This window comes from Dipodomys merriami, unplaced genomic scaffold (assembly GCF_024711535.1).
Source record: "Dipodomys merriami isolate MVZ:Mamm:240054 unplaced genomic scaffold, mDipMer1.0.p SCAF_14, whole genome shotgun sequence".
Lineage (NCBI taxonomy): Eukaryota > Metazoa > Chordata > Mammalia > Rodentia > Heteromyidae > Dipodomys > Dipodomys merriami.
This window is the reverse complement of record NW_027202715.1, coordinates 17,109,033-17,136,850: the sequence shown is the minus strand read 5'-3', so window position 1 is coordinate 17,136,850 and position 27,818 is coordinate 17,109,033. Positions and strand designations below refer to the sequence as shown.

At 42.1% G+C, this 27,818-nt stretch overlaps 2 protein-coding genes across 2 annotated transcripts; both read right to left on the bottom strand.

Annotated features, from left to right (window-relative positions):
• LOC138825995 (olfactory receptor 6C75-like) lies at positions 1 to 27,818 on the bottom strand. Its single transcript, XM_070020863.1, has 4 exons — positions 27,714 to 27,818; positions 27,020 to 27,203; positions 25,688 to 26,275; positions 1 to 1,443 (listed from the first exon to the last, which is right to left on the bottom strand). Exon 4 carries the CDS (start codon positions 1,288 to 1,290, stop codon positions 337 to 339), a length of 954 nt encoding a protein of 317 aa, XP_069876964.1. The 5' UTR covers positions 1,291 to 1,443; positions 25,688 to 26,275; positions 27,020 to 27,203; positions 27,714 to 27,818; the 3' UTR covers positions 1 to 336.
• Positions 21,726 to 22,231, bottom strand: LOC138825728 (dihydrofolate reductase-like). The gene is given in 1 exon segment (XM_070020409.1): positions 21,726 to 22,231. A coding segment is annotated over 1 exon segment (444 nt). The 3' UTR covers positions 21,726 to 21,787.

Genomic DNA, 27,818 nt, shown 5'->3' with positions numbered 1-27,818 from the left:
GATTTTGACAGAAATTACCTGGACAATCATGGTGAGCTACTTTCCATTTTGGGGGTGTGTGCTAGTACTGGGGCTTGAACTGTCCGAGATTTTTTGCTCAAGGCTAACTCTCTACCACTTGAGCCACAGATGCACTTCTAGCTTTTTGGTCATTCACTAGAGGTAAGAGTGTCACAGATTTTCCTGCCCAGGTTGGTCATGAACCTTGATCCACAGATCTCAGCCTCCTGAGTAGCTGAGATTATAGGCATAAGATACAGTTGTCCATCTCCAATATCCATTAAAATAGGAAAATGTTTCTCTGCCACCTTCCACTCCCAGGTCATGTGATTCTTCTTACCTCAATGTCCCCCTTCTGCACAGTGCCTCCTGGAGAGCCTGGTGGACCTGCTTGTTGCGTAGGGTGTAGATGACAGGGTTCAGCAGGGGGGTCACCACTGTATTCACCAGCGCGGCTTCTCTGTTAGAGTCCAGCCTGCTTGTTTGCTTCAGCTTCACGTATATGAAGACACAGCTGCCAAACATCAGGGAGAGGACCATGAGGTGGGAGGAGCAGGTGGAGAAAGCTCTCCGCCGCTCCTTGGCTGAGGGGAGACGTATGATGGTGGCCGCTATGTTGCTGTAGGCCACGATGGTTATGGTGAGGGATGTGAAAAGGATTAACAAGGCCAGGGCAAAGGCCATCATTTCAGCAGATCTGGTGTCAGAGCAGGAGAGATGGATCAGAGGTCCAAGGTCACAGAAGAAGTGAGGGATGACATGGGGACCGCAGAAGGACAGCCGGGAAATCTTCACCAGTAGACCAGTGACGAGTGGAAAGCTGGTGGCAAAGCAGGCGATGACCAGCAGGAGGCAGGTCCTTGGGTTCATGATGCTGGGATAGTGCAAAGGCCTGCAGATGGCCACATATCGGTCCACAGACATCACAGAGATGATGAGGAAACCAGATGATCCCACAAAGATAAAGACAAATGCTTGTATGAAACAGGCAGCAAAAGAAATGGTCTGCCTGCCAAAAAGAAAAATGAGCAGCAACTTGGGAATAACTGTGCTGGTGAAGCAACACTCAATGAAAGAAAAAACGCAGAGGAAGAAGTACATGGGTGTCTGGAGGTGGGCGTCGGCACAGGTGATGGTGATGATGACCATGTTTCCTGTGATGGAGGCCAGGTAGGCCAGCAGGTGCACAGAGAAGAGAATCTTCCCCAGGTGCTGGACGGCCGGGAATCCCTCCAAGACGAATTCCTGGACAATCGTTCCATTTCCTGTTCTCAGAGACATCTTCCTCATCAGTGTAGCTAAGGTTGGCAAATTACAGACAGCCTGAGGCTTCTGAGGGAGACACAAGGCTCAGGGGTTCTGCGGTGCTCTACAGTTCCCGTGAGGATATAACCATGCAGAGCATGGCACTGCCTTGGTGTGATACCTGTGTGTTCCTGACACCTAAAGATATGATCAATATCACATTATTGTTTGTCTCAGATTATCATTAGCTTCATACTTCATGACAATCCTCATTGTCAGCCTCACTTCTGGAGACTTTCAAATATTTGGTTGCCTGGTGCTAGTGGCTCACGCCTGTAATCATATCTTCTTAAGTGGCTGAGATCTGAGGATCACAATTCAAAGTCAGTCTGGACAAGAAAGTTTGTGAGACTCTTATGTCAAATTTAATCACACAAAAAACAGAAGTGGAGCTATGGTTCAAGCAGTAGTATGCTAGCCCTGGGGAGTTGTAGGGGGAAATCTCAGGGACATTGCCTAGGCCCTGAGTTCAGGCTGCAGGACCAGCATACACACACAAAATACTTAGTAATCTGCTGGTCACCAAACATAGTATTTCTGGCACTCTGAACAACACTTATAAGTGTGAGGTGCCCCCACCCCTGTCTCCACAGGAGGAGCGATCTCAGCCTCCAGAGACCCAGGAAGGCCAGACAGTATGGCAGGAATGCTACCACTGGAATCTATCCAGGACTTTCCCAGAATTCCTGTTGTGTTCAAATGAGGTGAAAAAATATCTGTCACAGGATCAAATCTTATTGACCTTTCAAGAAAAAACACATTTAATCCCACTCATGTTACTTTCTCCAGCCAATCAATAAATGCACATGAGTCTTTGGAGAATCTATTGGTAGGACAGCAATCTTACAGAAACAGCAAACTGACCAGGCACCAGGCTGCTCAGTGACAGGTATAAGCTGCTATTCAAGGGTGGGTCTTTATCACAGGCTCCAGCTGGCATATGAGGTGCACCCAGGTCACCTGTGCACAAGATAAGCACCCTTAGGAAGGAGTCCAAGAACCCAGGCCCTCCCCACACACACCTCAAAGCTCACTAAACCTTCTCCTCCTCTGTTCATCCCCCTTACTAGGTTCTTTTACAACTGTTTGACAACTAACATCTCATTACCAGGGCATCTCTGTAAGGTGCATTCATTATCTGACTATGCTGCCCAGGCAGCCTTGCTGCTCACCTCTGAGCCACAGGACAGCTGCAGTCTGACGAGCCTGTGTTTGGTGCAGTGGGGTATTAGGTCCCTTAGACCAGGCGATCACCCTGAGCTGAACTTCTTTACTCACAGCTATTTTCAAGTACTTGAGCTATTTTCAAGAACTTTCAAGTACTTGAAAGTTCATCCTGGCTGAGGGGAAGGGACTAAAAAGAATTGTCATCCCAGAGTGGCTTGAATATGCACCGGCTGCTCTAGCACCTCACAGGTAAGTTGGTAATGTAGGCTACTTCACATTTTTTTGGACCAATCCTGGGGCCTGGGCACTGTCCCTGAGCTTTTGTGCTCAAGGCTAGTGCTCTACCACTTGTACCACTGCGCTTCCAGCTTTTGCAGCAAGTTAATTGGAGATAAGAGTGTTGTGGATGGGCTGGGAAGATGGCTCAGTGGTAGAGTGCTTGCCTTGCATGCATGAGGGACTGGGTTCAATTCCTCAGCACCACATAAGAAAAAAGAAAAAACCCGGAAGTGGCACTGTGGCTCAAGTGGTAGAGTGCTAGCCTTGAGCTGAAGAGCTGAGGGACAGCACCCAGGCCCAGAGTTCAGGCCCATGACTGGACCCTCCCCCCCCCCTCCAAAAAATAAAGAGTCTCGTGGACTTTCCTACCCAGGATGGCTTTTAACTGTGATCATCAGACCTCAGACTCCTGAGTAGCTAGAATCACAGGTATGAGCCACAGCACCCAGCTGGATGCTTCGCATGTTAACAGCTATGTCTACCTGGCAGTCCATTCCACTGAGGCCTGGAAGAGTTGAACTGCATGCCGCTGTTCAGTTGTATGACCTGCTGCAGGCCCCCGTGGGTCCCTTAGGATCTGCTGACATCGCTGGCTCAGCCTCTCCACCAGCCTGCAGTGCCAGTGCTGTGCCCTGCCTTGCCAGTGGTGAAGAGCAGTCAGTCACGTCTCAGGGCCAGGATGGGGAGTGTGGAGACAAGGCTGCTTCTGTCCTGCTCTCCTTGTCTCTGAGGTGATTTCTACTCTCATGGCCTGCCTTCTGTGCACAGAAGATCTGTGATAATTTGTTGTCTCAAGCATGCGATCTGCCAACACAGCAAAGGCCAGAGGCCTCTGCCATGGTTTCCCCACGTGTATTGGGTCACAGGCAGTGTCCCCACAGCACTCCAGTCCCAGACCTCATTAGTAGCTGAAGGAGCAGTGCGAAGCCCAGCCAGGGCAATCCCCAGAGGCAGCGAATTCATCACTTTTGTGAACAAGACTAATAAGACCCTTATGTTTATCTTTACAACTTCTGAGTGAACATTTTCCCCACATTTTTATTAGCATCAGTTAGCTGTACAGGTGGGACTTTTATTTTGTTCTGGTCCTAGGGCTTAAACTCAGCACCTGGAGGCTGTCCCTGAGCATTTTTGTTCAAGGCTAGTGCTCTACCACTTGAGCCACAGCTCCATTTCTAGCCTTTTAGTTTTTAATTGGAGATAAGTGTCTCACAGACTTGCCTGCCCCAGCTGGCTTTGAACTGCGATCCTCAGATCTCAGCCTCCTGAGTAGCTAGGATTACAGGTATGAGATACCTCTCCTAGCTACAAGTAGGTTTTTTTCCTGTCATATCTATACATGAATGTAATGAACTCTAAATCAGACTCATCCCCTCTGACATTCTCCCTCACACTCTTCCCTCATCCCCAGAACAGTTTCAACAAGTTTCACTGTTCCATTCTCCACAGTTAAGCAGTATTTTGAGTACACTCAATCTCTTTCACCCTCTGTCTTCCTACCTCCTCATCCCTAGTAAAGGGGTTGTTTTATATTTCTTTTAGTGTATTCTAATTAATCAGTGGGGATTCATCATGGTATTTCATGCATATACATTTTAATCAGGATGACGACCTTTTGCTTACTCCCCATGACTTTGTGCTTACTACTTGCTACTATTTGACAACTTTCAGTGAATGTTATTTCCCCCTCTTCATTTACAGATACTCTGTAATTTGTTATTATTCAGCTTCTAGTATTCTCTTTTTCTACCCCTCAATCCTTTTAAAGTTTCACAGTTATAAACCTGTTCTCTTTAAATTTCTATGTGATAAGAACAGGGGGACCAACATGGCGACAGGGCAGTAGGGAAAGGCCACTGCTCTTCCCAACCAAAAAGAGAGTTCGAATTACAATGCTTAATCTTCCCAAGAGACCAACAACAACAAAAAGATGAACACTCAGAGAAAAACAGGAGGTGGAAAATAACAAAAAAGAAAGAGAAGAAAAGAACAATTTCAGAACAGACAAGAGCGAAGACCCCTCCCCCAACCTTCAGTGGCTGCAGGGCAGCGCACCAAGCCGCGGCCAGCAGGCCCAGCAGGGGCTGCTGGGATCCCAGAAACACAGGGGGAGGTCTGCAGATCACCTGCGTAGAAGCCGCCTGAGGTACCGCTGTCAGACCCGCCGACTGCGATAAATGGAGAAACCCCTGAGCCCGGAACTCGGCCCCAGGACGGGAGCCCCCAGAGCTACCCAGGACACCCACAGAACACCAAAGCAAAAGACCTATAAGGAACTGGTGCTGATACGGAGAGTGCAAACCCCAGTGCTCAGAACCTGTAAGGAGGCCCAGCCTCCACCCCTCGCCGCGGCGTGGACACTGTGGACCTGACAGCATTGACAGAGGCAGAGACAGAAGAGAATCACACAGAGCCACCACTGCCCAGCCCACAACCACCCTAACTGAACTCGGATTGCAACAGCAACTGACGACCTACACCACACAGAAACAACTAGCTCCAGTGTGAGTATTCCACAGGGGACAGTGTATCCCTCAAGGGAGACCAGAGCTGAGGGAATCCCCAGACCCTGACCCAGACTCCCTACCCCAACACCCGGACCACAGGACCCGCTAAAACTGGGAACTGTTCGAGAGCTCCACCAGCCCATGGAGCATACTCCACTGGCCAGGCTAGAGCAAGAGCACCCCTGGAAGGGAGCTTAAATGCCCAAGCCAGGAATAGTGCCCCTGGGTCAAGACAACCAACAGTAGAAGAAATTTGAACTGTGTACCCCAGGCTGCATAACCTAGGTGGTATAAACAGCACCACAGGCCCAACCAGCGTGCCCCAGGCGGGGGGCTGGGACCAGGCCTGGGGATCCGGTGCCTGAACAACACAACCAACTCCTCCTAACTGAAGTCAAAAGCTGAGCATAAGCCTCAGCAGAGGGGAGAAAAACAGGGAACTGCACCCCCTGGGAAGCACGCCTGTGACAACAAAAGACCTGGAGGCTCAGGACAAGAGAAGCACAAACCCCACCAAAACCCCACCCATATACTCTAGTCTGGGAATTGGGCAACACAGGCAACCAGCACCTGATAGTAGGCAGGAGCTCAGGCTGGTAAGGTGGCTCAACAGTAGAGTGATAGTCTTGGGTGCATGAGGCCCTGGATCTGATTCCTCAGCATCACATAAGCAGAAAGGGTCAGAAGTGGTGCTGTGGCTCAAATGGTAGGGTGCCAGCTGAAGAGCTGAGGGACAGCACCCAAACCTAGAGTTCAAGCCCACAACCAGCAAAAAAGCAAAACAAACAACAACAACAACAAAAAAAAAACATCAGGAGCCCATAGCAGACTCCAGCATCTGGGAGAGTGCATCCAGAGCATCCGATCTTGCCAAGAGCACCCGTAGGAGCAAATAGGAGAGTCTAGGCTGCTCAACCCTTCCAAAGGCGGGAATTGCCAGCAATCTACAGCAGAGAGCTGAGAATCCTATGTAGGTCAGACCAGCAGCTGGAGCTAGGCCCCTAACAGAACCCAGATCAGGCAGACTCTCTCTACCAATGCAGAATCAGCAACCAAGCAAAGACAGACACACCAAAACAAAATTGCAGATTAGTCTCCAATAATCCCCGAACCCCCATTCGAAAATCACAGAGAAAAATTACAAGGTTTACCACCACCCAGGATAGCAAGCTATCCTCAATAGCCAGCCGCCACGCAGGGGAGAGCCCCAGTGGGAGCAAAGCAGGAATGGAAGACAAAAGCTACATCCAAGGGATGCTGGAGGCAATGACTCAAGAAATAAAATGAGAAATAGACCAGAAATTGAAAGAGCACAAGGATGAACTATCAAAAGAGATACAGGATATCAAACAGATGCATGCAAAACTAGAGGCGGCAGAAACCTCAGTAAGAAATGTGATAAATGGGGCTTGGAAGTTGGCTCAGTGGTAGAGTGCTTGCCTTGCATGCCTGAAGCCCTGGGTTCGATTCCTCAGCACCACATAAGCAAAAAGAAAAAAAGCCGGTAGTGGCGCTGTGGCTCAAGTAGTAGGGTACTACCTTGAGCTGAAGAGCTGAGGGACAGCACTCAGGCCCAGAGTTCAGGACCCATGACCAGACCAAAAAAAGAAAAAAGAAAAGAAAAGAAAAGAAATGAGATAAATGCCAAATTAGAGACGATACATACCTCATTAAGAGGTGAGACCAGTACTTTGAGAACCAACATCGAATCCATAAAGAAGTCCATGTCCTCCATGCAAACCACAATAGAAGCCACGGTCAACAGAGTGAACGAAATGGAATGTAGACTGTCAGATACAGAAGACAGAATACACCAACTGGACCAAAAAGTGACAGATATGGAAAAAATCACTCGAATTAAGCCAAAGGGAAATTCAAGAGCAAGCAGATAATGCCAAGAAATTTAACCTTCGTATAACTGGAGTGGACGAAAGTGAGGAATTTCAGAGCAAGGGAATGCAACACCTATTTGACAAGATAATCAGTGAAAATTTTCCCCACCTCAAAAAAGAACATCTTACCTACATAACAGAAGCATATAGAACACCCAACAAGCAAGTTCCCAGGAGAAACACTTCTAGACACATTATAGTAAAAATGATAAATCTGAATATTAAGGAAACAATGTTGCATGCAGCAAAAATGAAGAAGGAGCTATACTACAATGGGAAAAAAATTAGAATCATTGTAGATCTATCCACACAAACACTGAATGCAAGAAAAGCCTGGGAAAGTACCATACGAGCCCTGAGAGCCAATATCTGCCAACCCAGACTGATATACCCGGCAAAACTAGCATTCACATTCGATGGAGAACTGAAAATTTTTAATAGCAAAGAAAAACTAAATGAATATATAAACATTAAGCCAGCATTACAAAGAATACTAAGAGGGGGGATACAACCTGAAGAAAGCAACCAGGAACTGGGACCTGCACCCAGACAGGCATTAATCAAAGTCTAACTGAGCAAGCACAAGAGGAAAGGAAAGAAGAAAAACTTAGTAAAACAGGGAATGACAGGGACAACAATGCATCTCTCTATACTTTCTCTTAATATTAATGGGCTTAATTCGCCAATCAAAAGACAAAGAACTGCAGACTGGATCAGAAAACAAGACCCATCCATCTGTTGCCTTCAGGAGACCCACCTCTCAGCCAAACATACAAACTCAGAGTGAAGGAGTGGAAAAGGATCTACCAATCAAATGCCCCCAGTAAGAAAGCAGGTGTAGCTATCCTGATATCTGACAAAATAAACTTTTCATTAAAATCAGTACAGGAAGACAAGGACGGACACTACATATTAATACAGGGAACAATCCAACAGGAGGATATTACCATCATCAACTTATATGCCCCAAATATTGGTGCACCCAGATATGTTAAGCAAATACTCTCAAATTTACAGAATAAAATAGATCCAAATATGATAATACTAGGAGACTTTAACACACCACTCTCACCAAAGGACAGGTCTACCAACCAGAGGATTGGCAAAGAAGCTACCGAATTAAGTGAGGCCATACTTCAAGTGGAATTAACTGACATCTACTGTGTATTTCACCCTAAAACAACACAGTACACATTCTTCTCAGCAGCTCATGGAACTTTCTCCAAAATAGACCATATCATAGTTCATGCAAGGAGCTTAAGCAAATACAAAGGGATCGACATAATCCTCTGTATCCTATCTGACCACAGTGGAATCAAGCTAGTTCTCAATAACAAAGCATACCGCAGAAATTTCTCTAATACATGGAAATTGAACAGCACACTCCTTAGCAATGCCTGGGTAATGGAAGAGATCCGAGAAGAATAAAACATTTCCTACAACTCAATGAAAATGAAAACACCTCGCAAAGAAACTGTGGGAGACAGCAAAAGCAGTCCTGAGGGGCAAATTTATTGCCCTCAGTGCCCACATCAAGAGAATGGAGACAGACCAAGTAAATAATCTCATGATGCAATTAAAACAGCTAGAAAAACAAGAAAAAATGGAACCTAAAGTTACTAGATGGAGCCAGATAACCAAAATAAGAGCAGAGATTAACCAAATAGAAAATGAGAAAATTATAGCCAAAACTAACCAAACAAAAAGCTGGTTCTTTGAAAAAATAAACAAAATTGATGGACCGTTGGCAAGATTAATTAAAAAAAGAAGAGAGGAAACTCATATTAACCGGATTAGGGATGCCACAGGAAAAATTACAACAAGTACCCAAGATATCCAAAGAATCCTAACAGACTACTTTCAGAAGTTATACTCTCTAAAGGAAGAAAATCTGGCATAAATGTATGCATTTTTAGAGAAATACAAGTTGCCCAAACTGAGCAAAGAAGAAGTAAACCAATTAAATAAGCCAATATCCTACAACGACATACAGGAAGCTAGCAAAAGCCTTCCAACAAAAAAAAAGCCCACGGGCTGGGAAGTTGGCTCAGTGGTAGAGCGCTTGCCTTGCATGCCTGAGGCCCTGGGTTCGATTCCTCAGCACCACATAAGCAAAAAGTAAAAAGCCGGAAGTGGTGCTGTGGCTCAAGTGGTAGAGTGCTAGCCTTGTGCTGAAGAGCTGAGGGACAGCACCCAGGCCCAGAGTTCAGGCCCCACAACCGGACCCAAAAAAAAAAAAAAAAAGACAACAACAAAAAAAAGCCCAGGACCAGATGGATTCACAGCAGAATTCTATAAGACCTTTAAAGAAGAACTAATACCCATACTCCTCAAGCTCTTCAGAGAAACAGAGAAGGAGGGAGCTATCCCAAACTCATTCTATGAAGCCAATATCACACTCACCCCCAAACCAGGCAAAGACCCCCCCCCAAAAAAAGAATTACAGGCGAATTTCCTTGATGAACACAGATGCAAAGATCCTGAACAAGATTTTAGCTAACAGAATCCAGAAACACATAAAAAAAATCATACACTATGACCAGGTAGGCTTCATCCCAGACATGCAGGGATGGTTTAACATATGTAAGTCAATAAATGTAATCCAACACATCAACAGAGCCAAGGTCAAGAATCACATGATTATTGCCACAGATGCAGAAAAGGCCTTTGATAAAATTCAACACTCATTCATGCTAAAAGCTCTGAAGAAAATAGGAATAGAAGGAACATTCTTAAAACAATAAAAGCCATTTATGACAGACCAATAGCCAATATTATACTTAATGGGGAAAAGCTACAACCAATTCTCCTAAAATCAGGAACAAGGCAAGGATGCCCACTGTCTCCACTCCTCTTCAATATAGTCCTGGAACCCTTAGCCAGGGCAATAAGGCAAGAAAAAGACATTAAAGGGATCCACATAGGGAAAGAAGTTAAACAATCCCTTTTGCAGATGACATGATACTTACTATATCTTCACTATCCCAAAAACTCCATCCTCAAACTCTTAGAAATCATAAATCACTTTGGCAAAGTAGCAGCATATAAAATAAACCCACAAAAATCAGTTGCCTTCCTGTACACTGACAATGTACAAGAAGAGAGGGAAATAAAGGGAGCAACCCCATTCACAATAACCTCCCCCAAAATAAAATATTTAGGAATTAACCTAACCAAAGATGTAAAAGAACTATTTAATGAAAACTATAAAAAGTTAAAGAAAGAAATTGCAGAAGACACTAGGAAATGGAAAGACCTCCCATGCTCTTGGATAGGCAGACTTAATATAGTGAAGATGGTAATACTGCCAAAATTAATATACAATTTCAATGCAATTCCTATTAAAATCCCAATGATGTACATCACTGAAATACAGAAAACAGTCCAAAAATTCATATGGAACAACAAAAGACCTAGAATAGCCAAAACAATTCTAGGGAATAAAGACAACATGGGAGGGATATCCATGCCGAATTTCAAACTCTACTACAGAGCTATAATAACAAAGACAGCATGGTACTGGCACAAAAACAGACCTGAAGACCAATGGAATAGAATAGAAGATCCAGAAATAAATCCACAGGCCTACAGCCAGCTGATATTCGACAAAGGAGCCAAAGACATACAATGGAAGAAACCCAGCCTCTTCAACCACTGGTGCTGGGAAAACTCGGCGGCCACATGCAGAAAACTAAAAGTAGGCCCCAGCCTATCACCATGCACCAACTCAACTCAAAATGGATTAAAGACCTTAACATTAAACCTGAATCTCTGAAACTACTGCAGGACAGAGTAGGAGAGACAGTTGAACTACTAGGCACAGGAAGGAACTTCCTGAACAGAGTCCCAGGGTCACAACAAATTGGAGAGAGACTTGACAAATGGGACTACCTTAAAATAAAAAGCTTCTGCACAGCTAAATCTATCACAACCAAGCTAGAAAGACAACCAAGTAATTGGGAAAAAATATTTACCAGCAATATATCAGACAAGGGTTAACATCCTGTATATACAGTGAACTCAAGAAACTAATCCCTCCCAAACCTAACAAACCAATTACTAAATGGGCAAGGGAACTAAAGAGGGACTTCTCAGATGAAGAAATAAAAATGGCAAAGAAACACATGAGGAAATGCTCATCATCCCTGATGGTGAAGGAAATGCAAATAAAAACAACCCTGAGATACCACCTTACCCCAGTCAGAATGTCCCACATCCACAAATCAGCCAACGACAAATGCTGGAGGGGATGTGGAGAAAGAGGAACCCTATTACACTGCTGGTGGGAATGTACACTTATACAACCACTTTGGAAAGCAGTCTGGAGGGTCCTTAGAAAGCTAAAGATTGACCTCCCTTATGACCCAGTCATACCACTTCTAGGTATCTACCCTGAACAACAGGAACCAATATACAAGGACACGTGCACCTCCATGTTTATTGCAGCACTGTTCACAATAGCTAGGATATGGAAACAACCCAGATGCCCCACCACAGATGAATGGATCCAAAAATTGTGGTATCTATACACAATGGAATATTATGCAGCCATTAGAAATAACAAAATAATGGCATTTGCAGGGAAATGGATGGAGCTGGAAGGAATCATGTTGAGCGAGGTAAGCCAAGAGCAAAGAGACAAACGGTACATGGTCTCCCTGATAAGTGGATGCTAAATCCAAAATGTTAGGTGATACTACAAAATTAACAGGACTTAAGAAACAAAGAACTCCCACTCATCTGGTCGAACCACTACTAAATATCCCCATGCTGCTGATCACATGTATGGTGTATATGTGTACACCGTTGTATGTTATAGACTGTGATAGACCATTTGCTCCAGGAAAGTTAGAATGAACTTGTGGCTTTAAATGAGCATCATTATTCCACAATACTGTGAAATTTGGGAAATTATGTAATCACTTAATCACAATTAAAAAAAAAAAGAACCTCGGGGAAGGTAGGGAGGGAAGGGATGGTATGGGGAAAACAATGGAGGGGGTAACAATGCTCAATAGGAAGTGTACTCATTACCTTGCTCATGTAACTGTAACCCTCTGTATAGTATCTTTACAATAAAAAATTAAAAATTTTACATAGATTGATATAGATACAGATATTTATATACATACATATATGTATATATTTTTTTTTATTTATTTATGCCTATATGACTCTGTGTGTGTTTGAAGTCTAGTACCCACATATGCCCTTCTGAACTAACTTTGCTTAACATGATCTCTAGTTTCATACATTCATCTGCAAATGACATAATATCATTTTTCATTACTAATAGTCTTGTGTATATAAACCACATATTCTTTTTCCATGCCTCAGTTGTAGGGCATCTAGGCTGTTTCCATTGCTTGACAATTGTGAAGAGTGCTATAAGGAACATGTGTGTAGGTCACTGTACTATCTCCTGACTTACATTCTTTCAGATAAATGTCCAAGAGTGGATTATTTGGTAGTTGAATTATATGGGAGTTGAATTTTTTTAGATTTTTACAAACCTCCACACTGATTCCATACTAATTTATATCCCTATCAACAGTGTACTAGGTTCCTTTCCCTCTTCATGCTTGCAAGCATTTGTTCTTTGATTTTGTGATGATGGCCATTCTGACTAGAAGAGATAAAGTCTTCATGCCATTTTGATTTGCAGTTCCCTTGTGGCCAGGGATGTTGAAAATTTCTTCATGTATTGATTGGCTCTTTTTGCTGCCTTTGTTTCTGAGAATTGTCTGTTCAGTTCATTTTCCCATTTATTAATTTGGGTTGTTGATTCTTGCGGAGTTTAGCCTGTTGAGTATATTTTGGATATTAATTCCTTGTCAGGTGTACACTGGAAAATATTTTCTCTCATTATGTCTATTGAATTTTATTTTGCTGTACAAAGAATCTTTTCAATTTGATTCAATTTCCAGTTGTTGCTCTTTAGTCATATTTGCTGGAGTTCCAGTATTTTTCTATATTTTCCTATAATAACTTAAAATTTTAAGTTCTTAGATTAAGATGTTTCATCCACTTTGAACTGACATTAGTACAAGGTAAGAGACAGGGATCTAGTTCAGTCTTCTGGATGTGTATATCCAGATTTTCTAGCATAATTTGTTTCAAAGCCTATCTTTCCCCCACTATATGTTTTTTAGCACTTATGTGAAAAATCAATCATCTCTAATTGTGTGTGGGTCTTCTAATCTGTTCCACTGATATTTTTGTCTGTTTTGGGGCCAGAACCATGCTGTTTTGTTATTACAGTTCTGTGGCATAGTTTGAAGTTAGATATGCCTTCTAACATTTTACTTTTTGCATAGGATTCCTTTGGGGTTTTTTGAAATCTTTTTTCCTCCCCTTTTGAAAAATGGCATTGGAATTTTGATGGGGATTGCATTGAATCTGACTATTGCTTTTGAAAAGATGTCCATTTTCATGGTGCTAAGTATCTCAATACATTAGTATAGGATACTTTTCAACTTCTGGAGTCTTCAATTTCCTTCTTTGAGATTTTGTATTTTTTATTGTGGAGAACTTTGACCTACTTGGTTAACTTCATTCTTATTGTATTATGAATGGAATCCAGATTTGTTTCTCAGCCCATTCGTTGTTGGTGCACAGAAAATCCACTAGGTTTTCTATGTTGATTTTGTGTTCTTTTAAATAATCAGATGTAGGAGTTCAGGGAAAGAGCCTCAAGTATTTAGATATAGTATCATGTCATCTGCATATAAGGATAATTTAACTTCTTCCTTCCCTATTTGAATTGTGTTTTTTTCTTCTCTTGTCTTGTTGTTCAGCTATCATTTCTAGAACTATAATGAATAGGAGTGCTTGCCTTTATAAGAAATCATTTCAGGTTTTATGTTAAGTGTGATATTGACTATTGATTTATCATGTAAAACCTTTATTATGTTGAGGTACTTTACTTCTGTCCTTAGTTTCTTTCCAGCTTTTATCTTACAAAGACTTTGAATTTTGGCAATACTGCCAAAGGCTATCTACAAATTCAATGCAAAAAATCTATCAATATTCTAACCTCATTCTTCAATGAAATAGAAGAAGCAACCCAAAAATTCATATGGAACAATAAAAGACCCTGAATAGCAAAAACAATCCTTAGCAGAAAGAACAGTGCTGGAGGAATATCAATACTGAATTTCAAACTCTACTACAAAGCCAAAGTAATCAAAACAGCTTGGTAAGTGGCACAAGAACAGACTTGAGGACCAATGGAATAGAACTGAAGACCCAGAAATGAACCCACAGACATATAGCCACCTAATCTTCGATAAGGGAGCTAAAAAAATAGAATGGAAGAAAAGCAGCCTCTTCAATAAATGGTGCTGGCAAAATTGGTTAAACATCTGTAGAAAACTAAAGCTAGATCCTTGTATATCACCCTGCACCAGAATCAACTCCAAATGGATCAAAGACCTCGGAGTCAAAGCAGACACCCTGAAAACATTGCAGGAAGGAATAGGAGAAAGTCTAGGGCTCCTTGACACAGGCTGAAATTTTCTTAATAAAGACCCAGAAACACAACAAATCAAAGAAAGGTTGGACAAATGGGATTACATGGAAGTACAGAGCTTCTGCATGACAAAGGATATACCTAACAAGATCAATAGAAAGCCCACAGATTGGGAGAAGATCTTCACTAGCCATAAGTCTCATTAGTCTCCTATCGAAAATATCCTTAGAACTCAAAAAATTAAACCCCCAACAACAAATCCTCAAAGAAATAACTGGGCTAAAATATTGAAGAGAATTAAAGAGAAACTTCCCTGAAGGGGAAACAAGAATGGCCAATAGACACATGAAGAAATTTCCCAACTTCTCTAACCATAAAAGAAATGCAAATCAAAACCACCTTGAGATTCCACCTCACCCCAGTTAGAGTGGCTATAATCAAGAAATCTAATAACAATAGATGCTTGAGGGGATGTGGCCAAAAGGGGACCCTACTGTTCAAGCACTTTGGAAAGCAGTGTGGAGGTTCCTCAAAAGACTTCACAAAGAGCTCTCCTATGACCTAGCAATCCCACTCTTGGGCATTTACCCAAACTATCACAAACAAGGCTATACTAAAGCTACCAGCACATTATTTACGAGAGCTAAGATATGGAACCAATCCATATGCCCCTTAGTAGATGAATGGATCAACAAAATGCGAGATATATATATCTATCTATATAGATATATAGATATATAGATATATAGATATATGAAATATATGCCTCCATCAGAAAGAACAACACAGCCCCATTTGTTAGGAAATGGAAAGACTTGGAAAAAATTATATTAAGTGAAGCAAGCCAGGCCCAAAGAAACATAGGTCCCATGGTTTCCCTTATTTGCAATAACTAGTATATGTCTAGGACAAGCAGAAAAGCTCAAAAGCTATGTACATATGACCATATAAGATGATGCTAAGTGAAATGAACCTCAAGATAGGGACACAGCAGGTTTTATCTTTCTTGCTGTTGTTTTTAACATATTTATAATGTACTATGTGATTTTTTTTGTTTCTTTTATATGTTCTTCCCCCCTGGTAGAACTCCTGTTTTAAATGTATTTGGTTCCAGTGCCCTGCATCTTGTATATACATTTTTTCTAATTTGGGGATGGGAAGGGATATAACAAAATGCTGAAATAAGAATACAGGTTGACACATTGGAACTATGAGACGTACAAGACACTATGTTGAAAACGAACTGGGGGGAGGGAGGAGTTGGGGAGGTGGAGAGAGAAGGGATGGTAGGGGAAAAGCAAAGGAGGAGGTAACAACTCTCGATAGGAAATGTATCATTACCTTACTCATGTAACCCCTCTGTACAGTATTTTTTTTACTGTGAAAATACCTTACAGAGGGGTTACAATTACATGAGCAAGGTAAGGAGCACATTTCTTATCAAGCATTGCTGCCTCCTCCTTTGTTTCCCCTTCCCATCCTTTCCCATCTTCCCCCCTTCCCCCTTCCCCACCCCCTCCCACCCTCCCACCAGCCAAAGTTGTAAAGTTTGGTTTTCAACATAACATCTTGTACATCTCATTGTTGCAATGGGTCCATCTGTATTCCTATTTAAACAATTTGTTTTTTTCCCTTCCCCCTCCACAAAGTATACCTACATCAAATACAGTAAAACAGGAGTTATATTGTGGGGGAGGGACATACAAAGCAACAGGAGTTGCGATCCTAATATCAGATAAACTAGACTTCAAATTAAAATTAGTGAGAAGAGATAAAGAAGGTCGCTACATACTAATTAAGGGATCTCTTCTTCAGGAGGATATTGCAATTCTAAATATCTATTCACCAAACAACGGAGCACCCAAATTTATCCAAGAAACACTACTTTCCCTCAAATGTACAGTATTTTTACAATAAAAATATATACAAAAAAAGAAAATTACAAAGAAACTGGTAAAAGAAAAAAGATTTTGAATTTTATGAAAGACTTTTGGCATTCAAATAATAATAAGCTTCTTGTTTCTGATTCTGTTTATGTGTTTGTGTTTATAGATTCTCATACATTGAACCAAACAGGCATATCTGCAATAAATCCAACTTCTCATTGTGCAAACATTCTGACATATTGTTGGATTGTTTGCAGGTAATTTAAAATATTGCATCTATATTAGTGACTTATCTATAATTCTTTTGTTGTGCCTCTGTCCAATTATGGAATGAGTATAATACTGTTTTTGATAGTGTTCCTGCCTTTCCTACTACATGGTACAGTTTGAGCAGCACTGATGTAGTTATTCTTCGAAAGTCTGGCGGATTTCATCAGTGAAGCTACCAGGTGCTGGTCAGTAGTTTATTGGGAGACTTATTTTTACTACTGTTGCCATCTCCTTGCTCTTTATAGATCTATTTAAGGGGTTTATATCTTCTTGGTTCTCTTTTGGTAGGTCAACTGAATCTAGAAACATTTATTTTTCCTGTATTTCACAGTTTATATAAATATATTTTCAAAGTATCCCTCATGATCATCTGGATTTCATGTGTAATATTGTGATATCTTTATGTGCCTAATTGTATTCATTTACATATTTTCCTTCTTCCTTTTAATCAGATTGCATAATAGTTTATGTCATTTCTTTTTGTCTTTGTTCTGGGGCTTGAACTCTGGGCCTGGGCACTGTCCCTCAGCTCTTCAGTTCAAGGCTAGCGCTTTGCCACTTGAGCCACAGTGCCACTTCCGGTTTTCTAGTGGTTAATTGGAGATAAGAGTCCCATGGAGTTTCCTGGTTAATTGGAGATAAGAGTCCCATGGAGTTTCCTGCCCAGGCTGGCTTTGAACCTCAGTCCTCAGATCTCAGCCTCCTGAGTAGCTAGGATTACAGGCGTGAGCCACTGGTGCCTGGCTTGTCATTTCTTTTATAACAGAACTAACTTTTGTTTCCTTGATTCTTTGCATAGTATTTTAGTTTATATTTCATTGATTTCTATCCTAATCTTTATTAAATTTCCTTCCATCTGCTAATTTGGAGTTTGACTACTTCTTGTTTTTCTAAGACCTTAAAACGCATCATCAGAGTATTTATTTGAGATCTCCCTAGTTATTTGATGTAAGTACTAATAGCAGCAAACTCTGCTCTTAGTTCTGCTTTGCTGTGTCTCAAAGGTTCTGGCAGGTATGTTTTCATTTTCATTTGATTCCAGTAACTGTTTCTTCTTTCATTTTAACTGGGTTCTAGAAACTTTTTGTTCACTCATCATTTGACAATGTTTTTCAGTGTGCATGTTTTTGAATATTTTCTGTAGTCTATTTTGTTGTTGAGCTCTAGTTTTCTTCCATTACAGTTTGATAGAATACACCAAGTTATTTCATTATCTTGTATTTTCTAGGACTTGTTTTATGTCTTAAGATATCTATTTTGGAGAGACTTCTACATACTAGTGACAATGTATTTGTATTGCACAGCTTCCGAATTAAATAATCTATAAATGTCCATCAAGCCCATTCAACTGTGTCATTTAATTCTGAGATTTCCTTATAAGCTTATTTTTTTATAAACTTTTTTCCTATCTGTTGGTAGATAGGGGGGTCTCTTACCCTTACTGTGTTGGTTTTTGTCTGTGTTTCAAAGTGCAATAGTATTTATTTAACAAAGTTTGATGTACTAATTATTTTATTAGATACTAACAATTACTGTGTCCTTTTGATGGATTTTTACCTCTATTAATATGAATAGAGGAAAAAGAGAGGTTTTGTCTCTTTTGACAAATTTTTTTTTGACACAGCAGTTAACTGTGTATAGTTGAGGCCAAAGTACACATAGTGGAATTTGGTAGACTAGAACTTTTCTTATGCTCTTAATACAATAAAAAGGGAACCTATCTCTTGGTCTTGATCCATTGTGAAGGAGTAGCAGATAAAAGAAGCATGGCTAAACCAGGCACCTGTGGCTTGTGCTGTAATCTTAGCTGTTCAGGAGGCTGAGATCTAAGGATTGATCAAAACCAGCCTGGGCAGAGAAGTCTGCGAGACTCTTATCTCCAATAAACTACACAGAAAAGGCCAGAAGTAGCATTATGGTTCAAGTGGTAAGATGCTAGCCTTGAGCATGAAGAGGCTCAGAGACAGCACTGAGGCCCTGAATTCAAGCTCTAGGATTGGCAAAAAAAGAAGAAAAAGAGGAGGAGGAGAAGGAGGAGGAGAAGGAGAAGGAGGAGGGGGAGGAGGAGGAGGAGGAGGAGGAGGAGGAGGAGGAGGAGGAGGAGGAGGAGGAGGAGGAGGAGGAGGAGGAGGAGAAGGAGAAGGAGGAGGGGGAGGAGGAGGAGGAGGAGGAGGCGGCAGCAGCATTGCTAGTAAGAATAGGTTTTCTCTGGTAAGTAATCAATCAAGGGCAATATTCTACTAGGGTAGCATTAAAAACTAGCACCTCCACAGGCAGAGCCTTTTATGTACCATCTGTGTATTATGTCCTTGTAGAAGATGCCCTCTTCCTGTTCCGTGTGACCTTTGAAAAGTTGCTGGACCTTATGTTTCTCGGTTTTCCTATGTGTATGGTGGCATTGGTGGATTTGAGTCCTTTCTGCTCTTAGAATAGATTGCCAGATCTGTTTATTAATAAGCCCTTCAACATGATGCAATTGAAATGACTGAAAAAACTGGGCTCAGCACTTGGGAGGCTGAGGCAGGAGGATGATGAGTTCAAGGCTAGTCTGTCCTACACAGTGAGGTCCTGCCCCAAAACAAACTGCATGTGTGGAGGCGGGGGGGGGGGGGGACCAAATTAGTGCATAATACTAGTATAATAAGTGGTTTCATAAATGGAAATGAATAGGAAGAAAATGTTCTTCAAGTCCAAGACTGTTGAAAAAGTCAAGAAGAATCTGCCAATTCAATGTGAGTCAAATGTCATTATGGTAGTTGGTTCCCTAGGAAACAGACTCAGCTGGAGATTGTGTGCAGGAAGTTTGTTGAGGAAGGTTTTACAAAGGAATGAAGGGAGGAGAACAGAACAGAGGGATGGAGTGAACTGCAGCGAGCATTCAACTCAGGTCTCAAGTCAGCCCCAAAGGTCCATTCTTCAGAAGTGACCCACCCACTGAGCTGGGTCTTTCTCCTTAGCCCGTCACTAGCCACAGGCTGCATTCCTCTATGTTCCTAGAGAGGCTATACACTTACTCTTCCTGGACTATTGGCAGCCAATACTTCCAACAGATAAAGTTCGTGCTTGGCACTGGTCACCATGTGGGTGCTCTGGTGATGTTTTCCATCCAGCTTTGATCCTCCTCTCTCTGGATGCCCCACGTGGCTGGTGAGTCCTCCTTGCATAGTGATTGGGTTCGAGCAGAAGCTGACATTGCTTGCAGCCAGCTTTGGAAGTTACCCAGGGTTAGTTTAATAATTCTATTCATTCCAACAGGTCTTGGTTCTAGGCCAGATAAAAGAGGGTGAAATAGACCTCACCTCTCAGTGTCAGTTTGGTAAAGGATTATAAGCCATTTAGTCTATAGTAGTTTACTACTACTTTGGTAAAACTTTTTTTGTTTTTGTTTTGGAGTCCCATCGTGGGGCCTGAACTCTGGGCCTGGACGCTGTCCCTCAGCTCTTCAGCTCAAGGCTAGCACTCTACCACTTGAGCCACAGCGCCACTTCCGGCTTTTTTCTTTTTGCTTATGTGGTGCTGAGGAATCAAACAAACCCAGGGCCTCATGCATGCAAGGCAAGCACTCTACCACTGAGCCACCTTCCCAGCCTGGTAAAACTGTTCATGCATAGAAAATGTCTTTTGACAAATTTTTTATTAGAGTTCTTCTTTATATATGAGTATAGCTTCCTTTGCCTGGGACTCCTTTTGCTTGGGAAATCTTTTTGCTAACTTTCACTATGAAACAGTCTCCTTTGATTGGAGAATTGGGTCTACTGCTAAGTGTTAGAATTGAAAAGTATGTAATAATTCTTGCCTTTCTTTGTTGTTGTCGGTCATGGGGGCTTGAACTCAGGGCCTGTGCACTGTCCCTGAGCTCATTTGCTCAAGGCTAGTGCTCTACCACTTTGAGCTACAGCGCCACTTCTGGTTTTTTGAATGGTTAATTGGAGAGAAGAGTCTCACTGGGACTTTTCTGCCTGGCAGGCTTTGAACCATGATCCTCAGATCTCAGCCTCGTGAGTAACTAAGACAACATGTATGAGTCACCAGCACCTGGCTTCATTTTTTTCTTTTTAATTTTAGATTTTTTGCTATTCCTTTCTTTTCTTGTCTACTCATCTGGAGATTCATATTCCCTGTTTTTTCCTGTTTACCTTGATCTTTTTTTTTTTAAGGAAAGAATTGTTTTAACAAAGACATGAAAATGGGTTGGCAAATTCCAATGGTTTTAAAAGAACAACAGTTCCCTGGTACTATAACTTCAGTTGTCCTATCCAAAGGCACGTTTTTCTCTTGATTTTTTTTCCTTCAGGTAGAACCTCAATGGTCGTTTACAAATTATTTTTTGAGTGAATATATATATGTATATATTATTACATAATGTATTAGTTAAACCCTTTTCAGCTTATAGAAGTCTTACCAAAACTCTATCTCATCCCTTTCAGTTCTTTGGAACAGTGAATTAAGTGTGGATCATTTTTTTTAAATAAAAAATGTTCACCACATGATCCATTATTTTGTATATTATACAGTGATTTCCTGATAGATAAAGATTTGATGTTTGCATCACTTCTATTGTCTCTTCCTCTCATATTGTCCCCAAATAGTGATTAGATTTGGACTCAGTCATCACGTCACTATGAGCATGTGTTCTCACTGTTGAGAACAACATTTTATGCTTTTATTTCCTCTTCTTCCCATCCCTTGCTTTATTTCCAATGAACACTTCCTTCCAAGTGTTTCAGGTCTGTCAACAGCACATATTTGTTTTCTATGCCAACTGCACAGCTGGAATATTGCTTGTGTTCAGTCTTATTTTCCTGGATTGTGGGCCATCTTCATTTGGGTTTATTTAGTTTATTTTGCTGGAGCACTTGCTTCAGTAGCTTTAGTAATCATTCTTTTCATATACTTCAATTTTGTACTTAATGCCCTTTTCCTATTGGACCTCAGAGAACACACCTTGGTGTTCTGGGAGACGTTTGTATTTTTCCAAATCAGTTTCTGGGAAAAAAAAATGTGTCACTTTCAAAATCCTGTGATCCAGGTCACAAATAGTTTAAGATGGCGTGGCTGATTCATGACTTCCTTATAAAAAGAACTGCTTCCTATCCAAACCATGCCTACTTTATTTTCTAATTCTGGTTGCTCAATGAGTTTTAAGGCTTCATCTAAACTTTTGGCCAGAAAATGGGGGGGTTCCTTTTTGGCCAGAAAATGGGGGGGGGGGTTCCTTGAGTTCTCTATTAAGAACTACATTATGTCCTTTAAAGGTCGAGTCTACTCATGAACGGAGAACCAGGTCTTCCTACCCATAATCACCAGATTCTGTTTGCCTTCTAGTGAAGAGGTTGTGGTCATTCTTTGGAAATACTTGAATTCACTCCTGAACCAGGGCCAGGGGAGGTCCCAGTTTTTGCCGGTGCCCATGTTGTGGGACACAGCAATGATGCAGTTCAGCGGGCAACCCATGCCAGCAGCAGCGATTGACTCCAAACTTTTTTCTTGATCTTCTTATGTATGTAAAATTTCTTTAGCATTCTTTTCACAGCTTGTTTTTTTAGTGGTTATAAACTACTCTACATTTACTTTATCATTGGAAGATTTTTTTTGTCTTTCAATTATGAGTGATAATTTTGCTAGGTAGCATATTCTGGGTTTGTTATTAGTAAATTTTAGTACTTGAAGTACATCACTACATGCCTACCTTGCTTTTCCTGTGTATGCTGGTCCTGGGGCTTAAATTCAGGGCCTTGGCACTGTTCCTGAGCTTTTTTCATTCAGAGTTGGCACTCTATCACAGCTCTACTTCCTACTTTTTGGTGGTTAATTGGAGATAAGAGTCTCACTTTCCTACTTGGGCTAGCTTTGAACCTTAGTCTTCAGATGCCAGTGTCCTGAGTAGCTAGATTATAGATGTAAGCCATTGGTGCCTGGCTGATTGTTGACTCTTTTTTTTTTTTTCTGGTCAGTCGTGGAGCTTGAACTCTGGGCCTGAGCATTGTCCCTCAGCTCTTCAGCTCAAGGCTAGCGCTCTACCACTTGAGCTACAGCACCACTTCCGGTTTTCTGGTGGTTTATTGGAGATAAGAGTTTCACCGACTTTCCTGCCCGGGCTGGCTTTGAATCGCAATAGTCAGATCTAAGCCTCCTAAGTAGCTAGGGTTACAGGTGTAAGCCACCTGCGCCCAGCTGATTGTTGACTTTTTGAGGCAACATATTACCTTTTGTCTTAATATTTCTTACTTTCCTAAATTAAGATATTCTCATTTGAAGTCCATTTGTACTTTAGGGTTGTAACAATCTAGAATCCTTCAATTGAATTATTGTCTGTATTCCTAAAGAAATAGTTATTTGGGGCAGGAGGAGGGTGTTAAATGCCATTTATCACCACTGCCCTGTAGTATACCAGAATTAACAAATTTACCAATTCAATACACAAGCACTTACAAAAAGTAAAATGTCATTGAAAACATCATCTCTATAACCAATTCCATTGAGTTTGCCCTGACTGTAGATGATACTATTATTCTCTTGTATGTATATGCCAACTTTCCCTGTCATATCTTCTGCTGGTAGGGAAGATAAGTTTCTATCTTGGCCACTACACATAATGTTGTAATCAACAGGAAGTACAGCTACCTCTTCATAATAGTGATTTCATTTTCTTTTTGGAACATTCCAATTTGATTGTTAGGTCATATGGTAACTCTGTTTTACTATTTTGAAGAAATGCTATGCTACTTCTAAAATATGTTAATTGACATTCCTATCAATAGAATATTGGAGTTCTCTTGATTCCATATCCTTGCTAGCAATTGTGATCTCATTGGCTTTTTGACTATCGTCATAAATGAAGTTAACTTATTTTATTGTAGTTTAAATTTCCCTGGTGACTGGTGATACTGAGCATTTTTTCCTGCATGAATTATCTTTTTTTGACACATATCTGTTACTTGTTTTTCAGTTGCATTATTTTTATAGTGTTGTTGCTATGATCATTTTTGATTTTGTGAGATGATATCTCACAATGTAGACCCAACTGTCCTTAAACTCACTATGTATTCCAGGCCTTGAACATATGGTCCTCATTTTTGCTATTGCTACCAATTATTATTCTTCTTTTAACATATGTATGAGAAATTATAAATGTTAGCATATGCTAAACATATTATATATTATGCATATTTAGCATATAATACATTAAAATAATATATAGATTAAATATATAATATATAGTTACACTTCTATATATTTGTGTACTCTTAACTTTTGCCATCAACATTTAGTTTTTTCACTGTAGAGATCTTCTATTATCTTCATTGAATTTATTCCTAAGTACTTGATTACTAGGTTAGAAGCCATGGCAAGAAAAGGCATTTTCATTATAAAGCAGATTTTCCTTTTGTGTGTTGTCCTAAGTCAGATCAAATTATGAGAGAATTACTGTTTGTTACATCATCAGATTCTAGTGCATTAACTCTACACCAGAGATGGCATCACCCCCCCCCCAGTATCATCAATGTTATCATCCTTAATACAAAGACCCAATTATTAGATCTCCAATTTATCTAGCTCACTCTTTAATCACAGCCAATCTCAAGAGAATGTAAATTGCCCTTTGTTACTAAAGTATAAGAAACTACTGCTAAATATTGACTCAAAAGTTTTGGAAATTTGATGTATCCCTACAGTTTATGAGCCTCAACTATCCCAAGTAAATTTTTCAGCAATTCATTCACAGAGGAGCTCACTATTTCCATGTTCCTACTGCATCCTGAGGCTATGCCTGTATTTTTGTCTACATTTGCATACATTTATACACCTTCATCCAGAAGCATATTTTAAGTGAACTCTAGCGCTTACTCGGCTTAATGGTGACTTACTGTTGAGAAAGTTGACATTTTTGTCTTTTGCCACTCTGAGGAAAAAATAACTTCTGATAAAGGAACTCACAAAGAAAGAGAAAATGTTGGGGAAATAGCACGTGAGTGTGTGGAAATAGGCATCGTTATAGGTGATGGTGACAATGGCCAAGTGCTCCAGCAGGTGCATGGAGAAGAGAACCTTCCCCAGAGGTGGGAAGGGAGGGTGAATTTTGTATCATTCTTCCTGCTTCATATTTCCTTGGGGATGATCACCTTCCTCTTCCAGTCTGCTAGCCTGAATGGAGAGATCAGAGTGAGCCTGGGGTTTCTCCAGGGTCACAGACTCAGCCATTCCAGAGTACGCTCTGGTTCTGGGGAAGATAGAATAAGGCTAAGCACAATGCTCTCTCGGTGTGGGATGTCAGGGGTACCTGTTTGTTCTGGAAGTGTCACGATAATATAATCATTAGCACATTATTGTTTTCTCAGGTCATCATTAACATCACCATCATCATCACAATCCTCCTCAATGTGCCTATGACTTTTGGATACTTCCATCCAAATGATTAATCATGGTTAGACATCTGCTTGTCACCAGACTCAGTATTTCTGTCACTCAGTACTCATGAATAAAAAGTTCTGCCTCCATAGTAGGGTCTTCCAGTGTTCCAGAATCACATAAGAAAGATGCCACAGCTGGGATTTAGGCAGGCTTAAAGACCAAGCTACTTCCAAATAATGAAAACAAAAGTATTTTGTACAAGTTCTGGAGCTTGTACTTAGGGCTTGGATGTTGTCCCTGAGCTTTTGTGCTCAAGGCCAGTACTCTACTAAAGCCACAACTCCATTTTTGGCTTTTCTTTTTGGTAATTATTTGGAGATAAGAATCTCATGGACTTTCCTATCAGGCTGACTTTGACTAGCAATCCTCAGAGCTCAGTCTCCTGGATAGCTTGGACTGCATGCATGAGCCTCCAGTGCCTGGCCAAAAAAATATTGTTAACAGGAACAAAAGTGCCATTGGCAATCACTCAGTAAATGACAGTTAATATACACTCACCTTACTTTTCTCCTATCCTTTGACTAATTTTAATGATACATGATGAGTCGTAGAAAGGATCTATTTCAGCAAAACACCTCAGGGAAGACACTAGAGTTGATTAGTTACCAGGCTGCTCCTTCCTATGGTAGGCAGGTGTAAATTGCAGATTGACGTGCTCCTCATCTACGCAGAGGCCAGCATGTGAAGCGAGGGCAGGATGGCCACTGCTCAGGTTAGCACACTCAGGAAGGGCATTCCAGGAAGCTGGCGCCTGCTCTTCAGGCATGTTGGTGCACTGAACCTTCTTTCTTCAGCACCCTCACTGTGTTCTTTCTCTTACAGCACTGAGTTCTTGCATCTGATGACCATGGCCAAGGCCAATCGCACGGGGAGACAACTTCTCACCAGTGCCCCACAGGCTGAGTTCTCCGACTACTACCTAGGCAGCCTCGCTGCTCACCAGGAATCTTGGGCTCCAGGGGCTGAAGAAGGTGCACTGGTTCACCAGGACCCACCTGCAGCCAGGTGCTCACAAGGGCCAGCTCTCAGAGGAGGACTCCTTCACTTGCAGTTGATCTCCTCCAAGAAAGTGAAATTTGGCTGGGCCTGTGGTCAAGAAGACAAATAGTATAATAACCAGCCGGGCCCCAATCATCAGCGGGCCTGGCCCGCTGGAGGGGCGGGGCATCGAGAGGCTAACTTCACCCACAGGGCCACAGGGCGTGCTGTCGAAGGGGCGGCGCATGCCACTGGAGAGGGTGGGGCGTCGAGCCGCACATGCTGAACTGCCTTAGGGGATTGGACAGGGGGAAGCTTGGGGGAGGAGCATGATGGCAGTTTGAAACCGTGGGAGGCGTCCAGCCTATCTGTGTTCCAAGAACTGGGGGGGGGGGGGGGGAGACTGGGAGTCATGAGGCAGGCCTGAGGAGGGCAGGGCAAGCCTCAGAGGCCATTTGGGACCTCCTCTGTAAGTCGTTTGGGGCCTCCTCAAGGGGTGATTTGGGACCTTCCTCTAGAGAGTTCTGTGGAGAGGCTCCTCCCAGAGCAGAGCAGGGCAGGCCCATGGAGAGTGGAGAGGCCTGCAGAGGAGGAGGAAGGGAAAAAAAGGAAAAGCCTTCCCCTTTGGAGGTTGGAGCTTTGGAGGTCTGGTGTTGGAGGTTTGCAGACCAGCTAATTTGGTGGTTTGCAGACCAACTACTAAAGGTTGGGAATGGGGGCTGCCCATTGGAGGGTTCAAGGTTTGGTGGTTGAGGCTGCTCCTGGTTCTAGGTATCTAGCCCAGGACAAGGTAGTCGCAGGACCCCTTTCTGGTGTAAATAGTGTAAACAAAGTTCTTTTGTCCACCTCTACCTGTGCCTCCATGGATTGTCTTGCTCTTCGAGGTCCTAAGTATAGGAAACTCAATTTCCACAACATGAGGCCTTGCGTGGGGCTCTGCAACCACTGACATGTGAGATCCAGGCCTTTGTTTGCTGTAGCAAAGAATGCTTATCCCATCCACATGTGTCTACTTAGCAGCATGAACTACTGGGACCTGGAAGGGAGTGAAGACAATTAGACCACCACATTGTACTGCTCTACAGTCTGGGGTGGAGTCTGCCTCTGGCCCCCTTGGAGCTCCATTGAAAGGGTTGCTCCATCTCTCCAATGGTAAATCCAGCCACACACTGGTGCTGCTTTTTGCCAAAGCAGCTGCCAGGAGAAGGCAGCCACTGCTGGGTCTGTGTCAGAAGTGTGGAGACAAGGCTCCTGTGTCCTGTGCTCCTTGTCACAGAGCAGATTCATGCCACCTTCCTGCATGTGTTTCCACATGTGTGCAGAAGCATTTGAACTCTGCCTTGAGGATGAGATCTGCCAACACAAAGATCAAAGGTCTCTGTCATAGTGCCTCTTGTGTATTTGGTCACAGGAAGACTGTACCAGCCAGACAACAGTGTGTTCAAATCCTGATATCATTACAAGGATCAGAAAGCCCAGGTATGGCTGCTCCCCACCCCCACCAGAGGCAGCTAATTGGTCCTTTTAGAGAGCAAGAATTACTCACGTTGTCATCCTAGCTACTCAGGTCCACTTTCTGTGTGAGTCTGCACATAGACTTCTCTCTTATGCTTTGCTTTCCATGCAGGACCTCACAAGTCCCCCACAGAAG

Coding starts and splice junctions, on each gene's coding strand:
- LOC138825995 (XM_070020863.1), bottom strand. CDS start 1,290: ATGAGGAAGATGTCTCTGAGAACAGGAAATGGAACGATTGTCCAGGAA.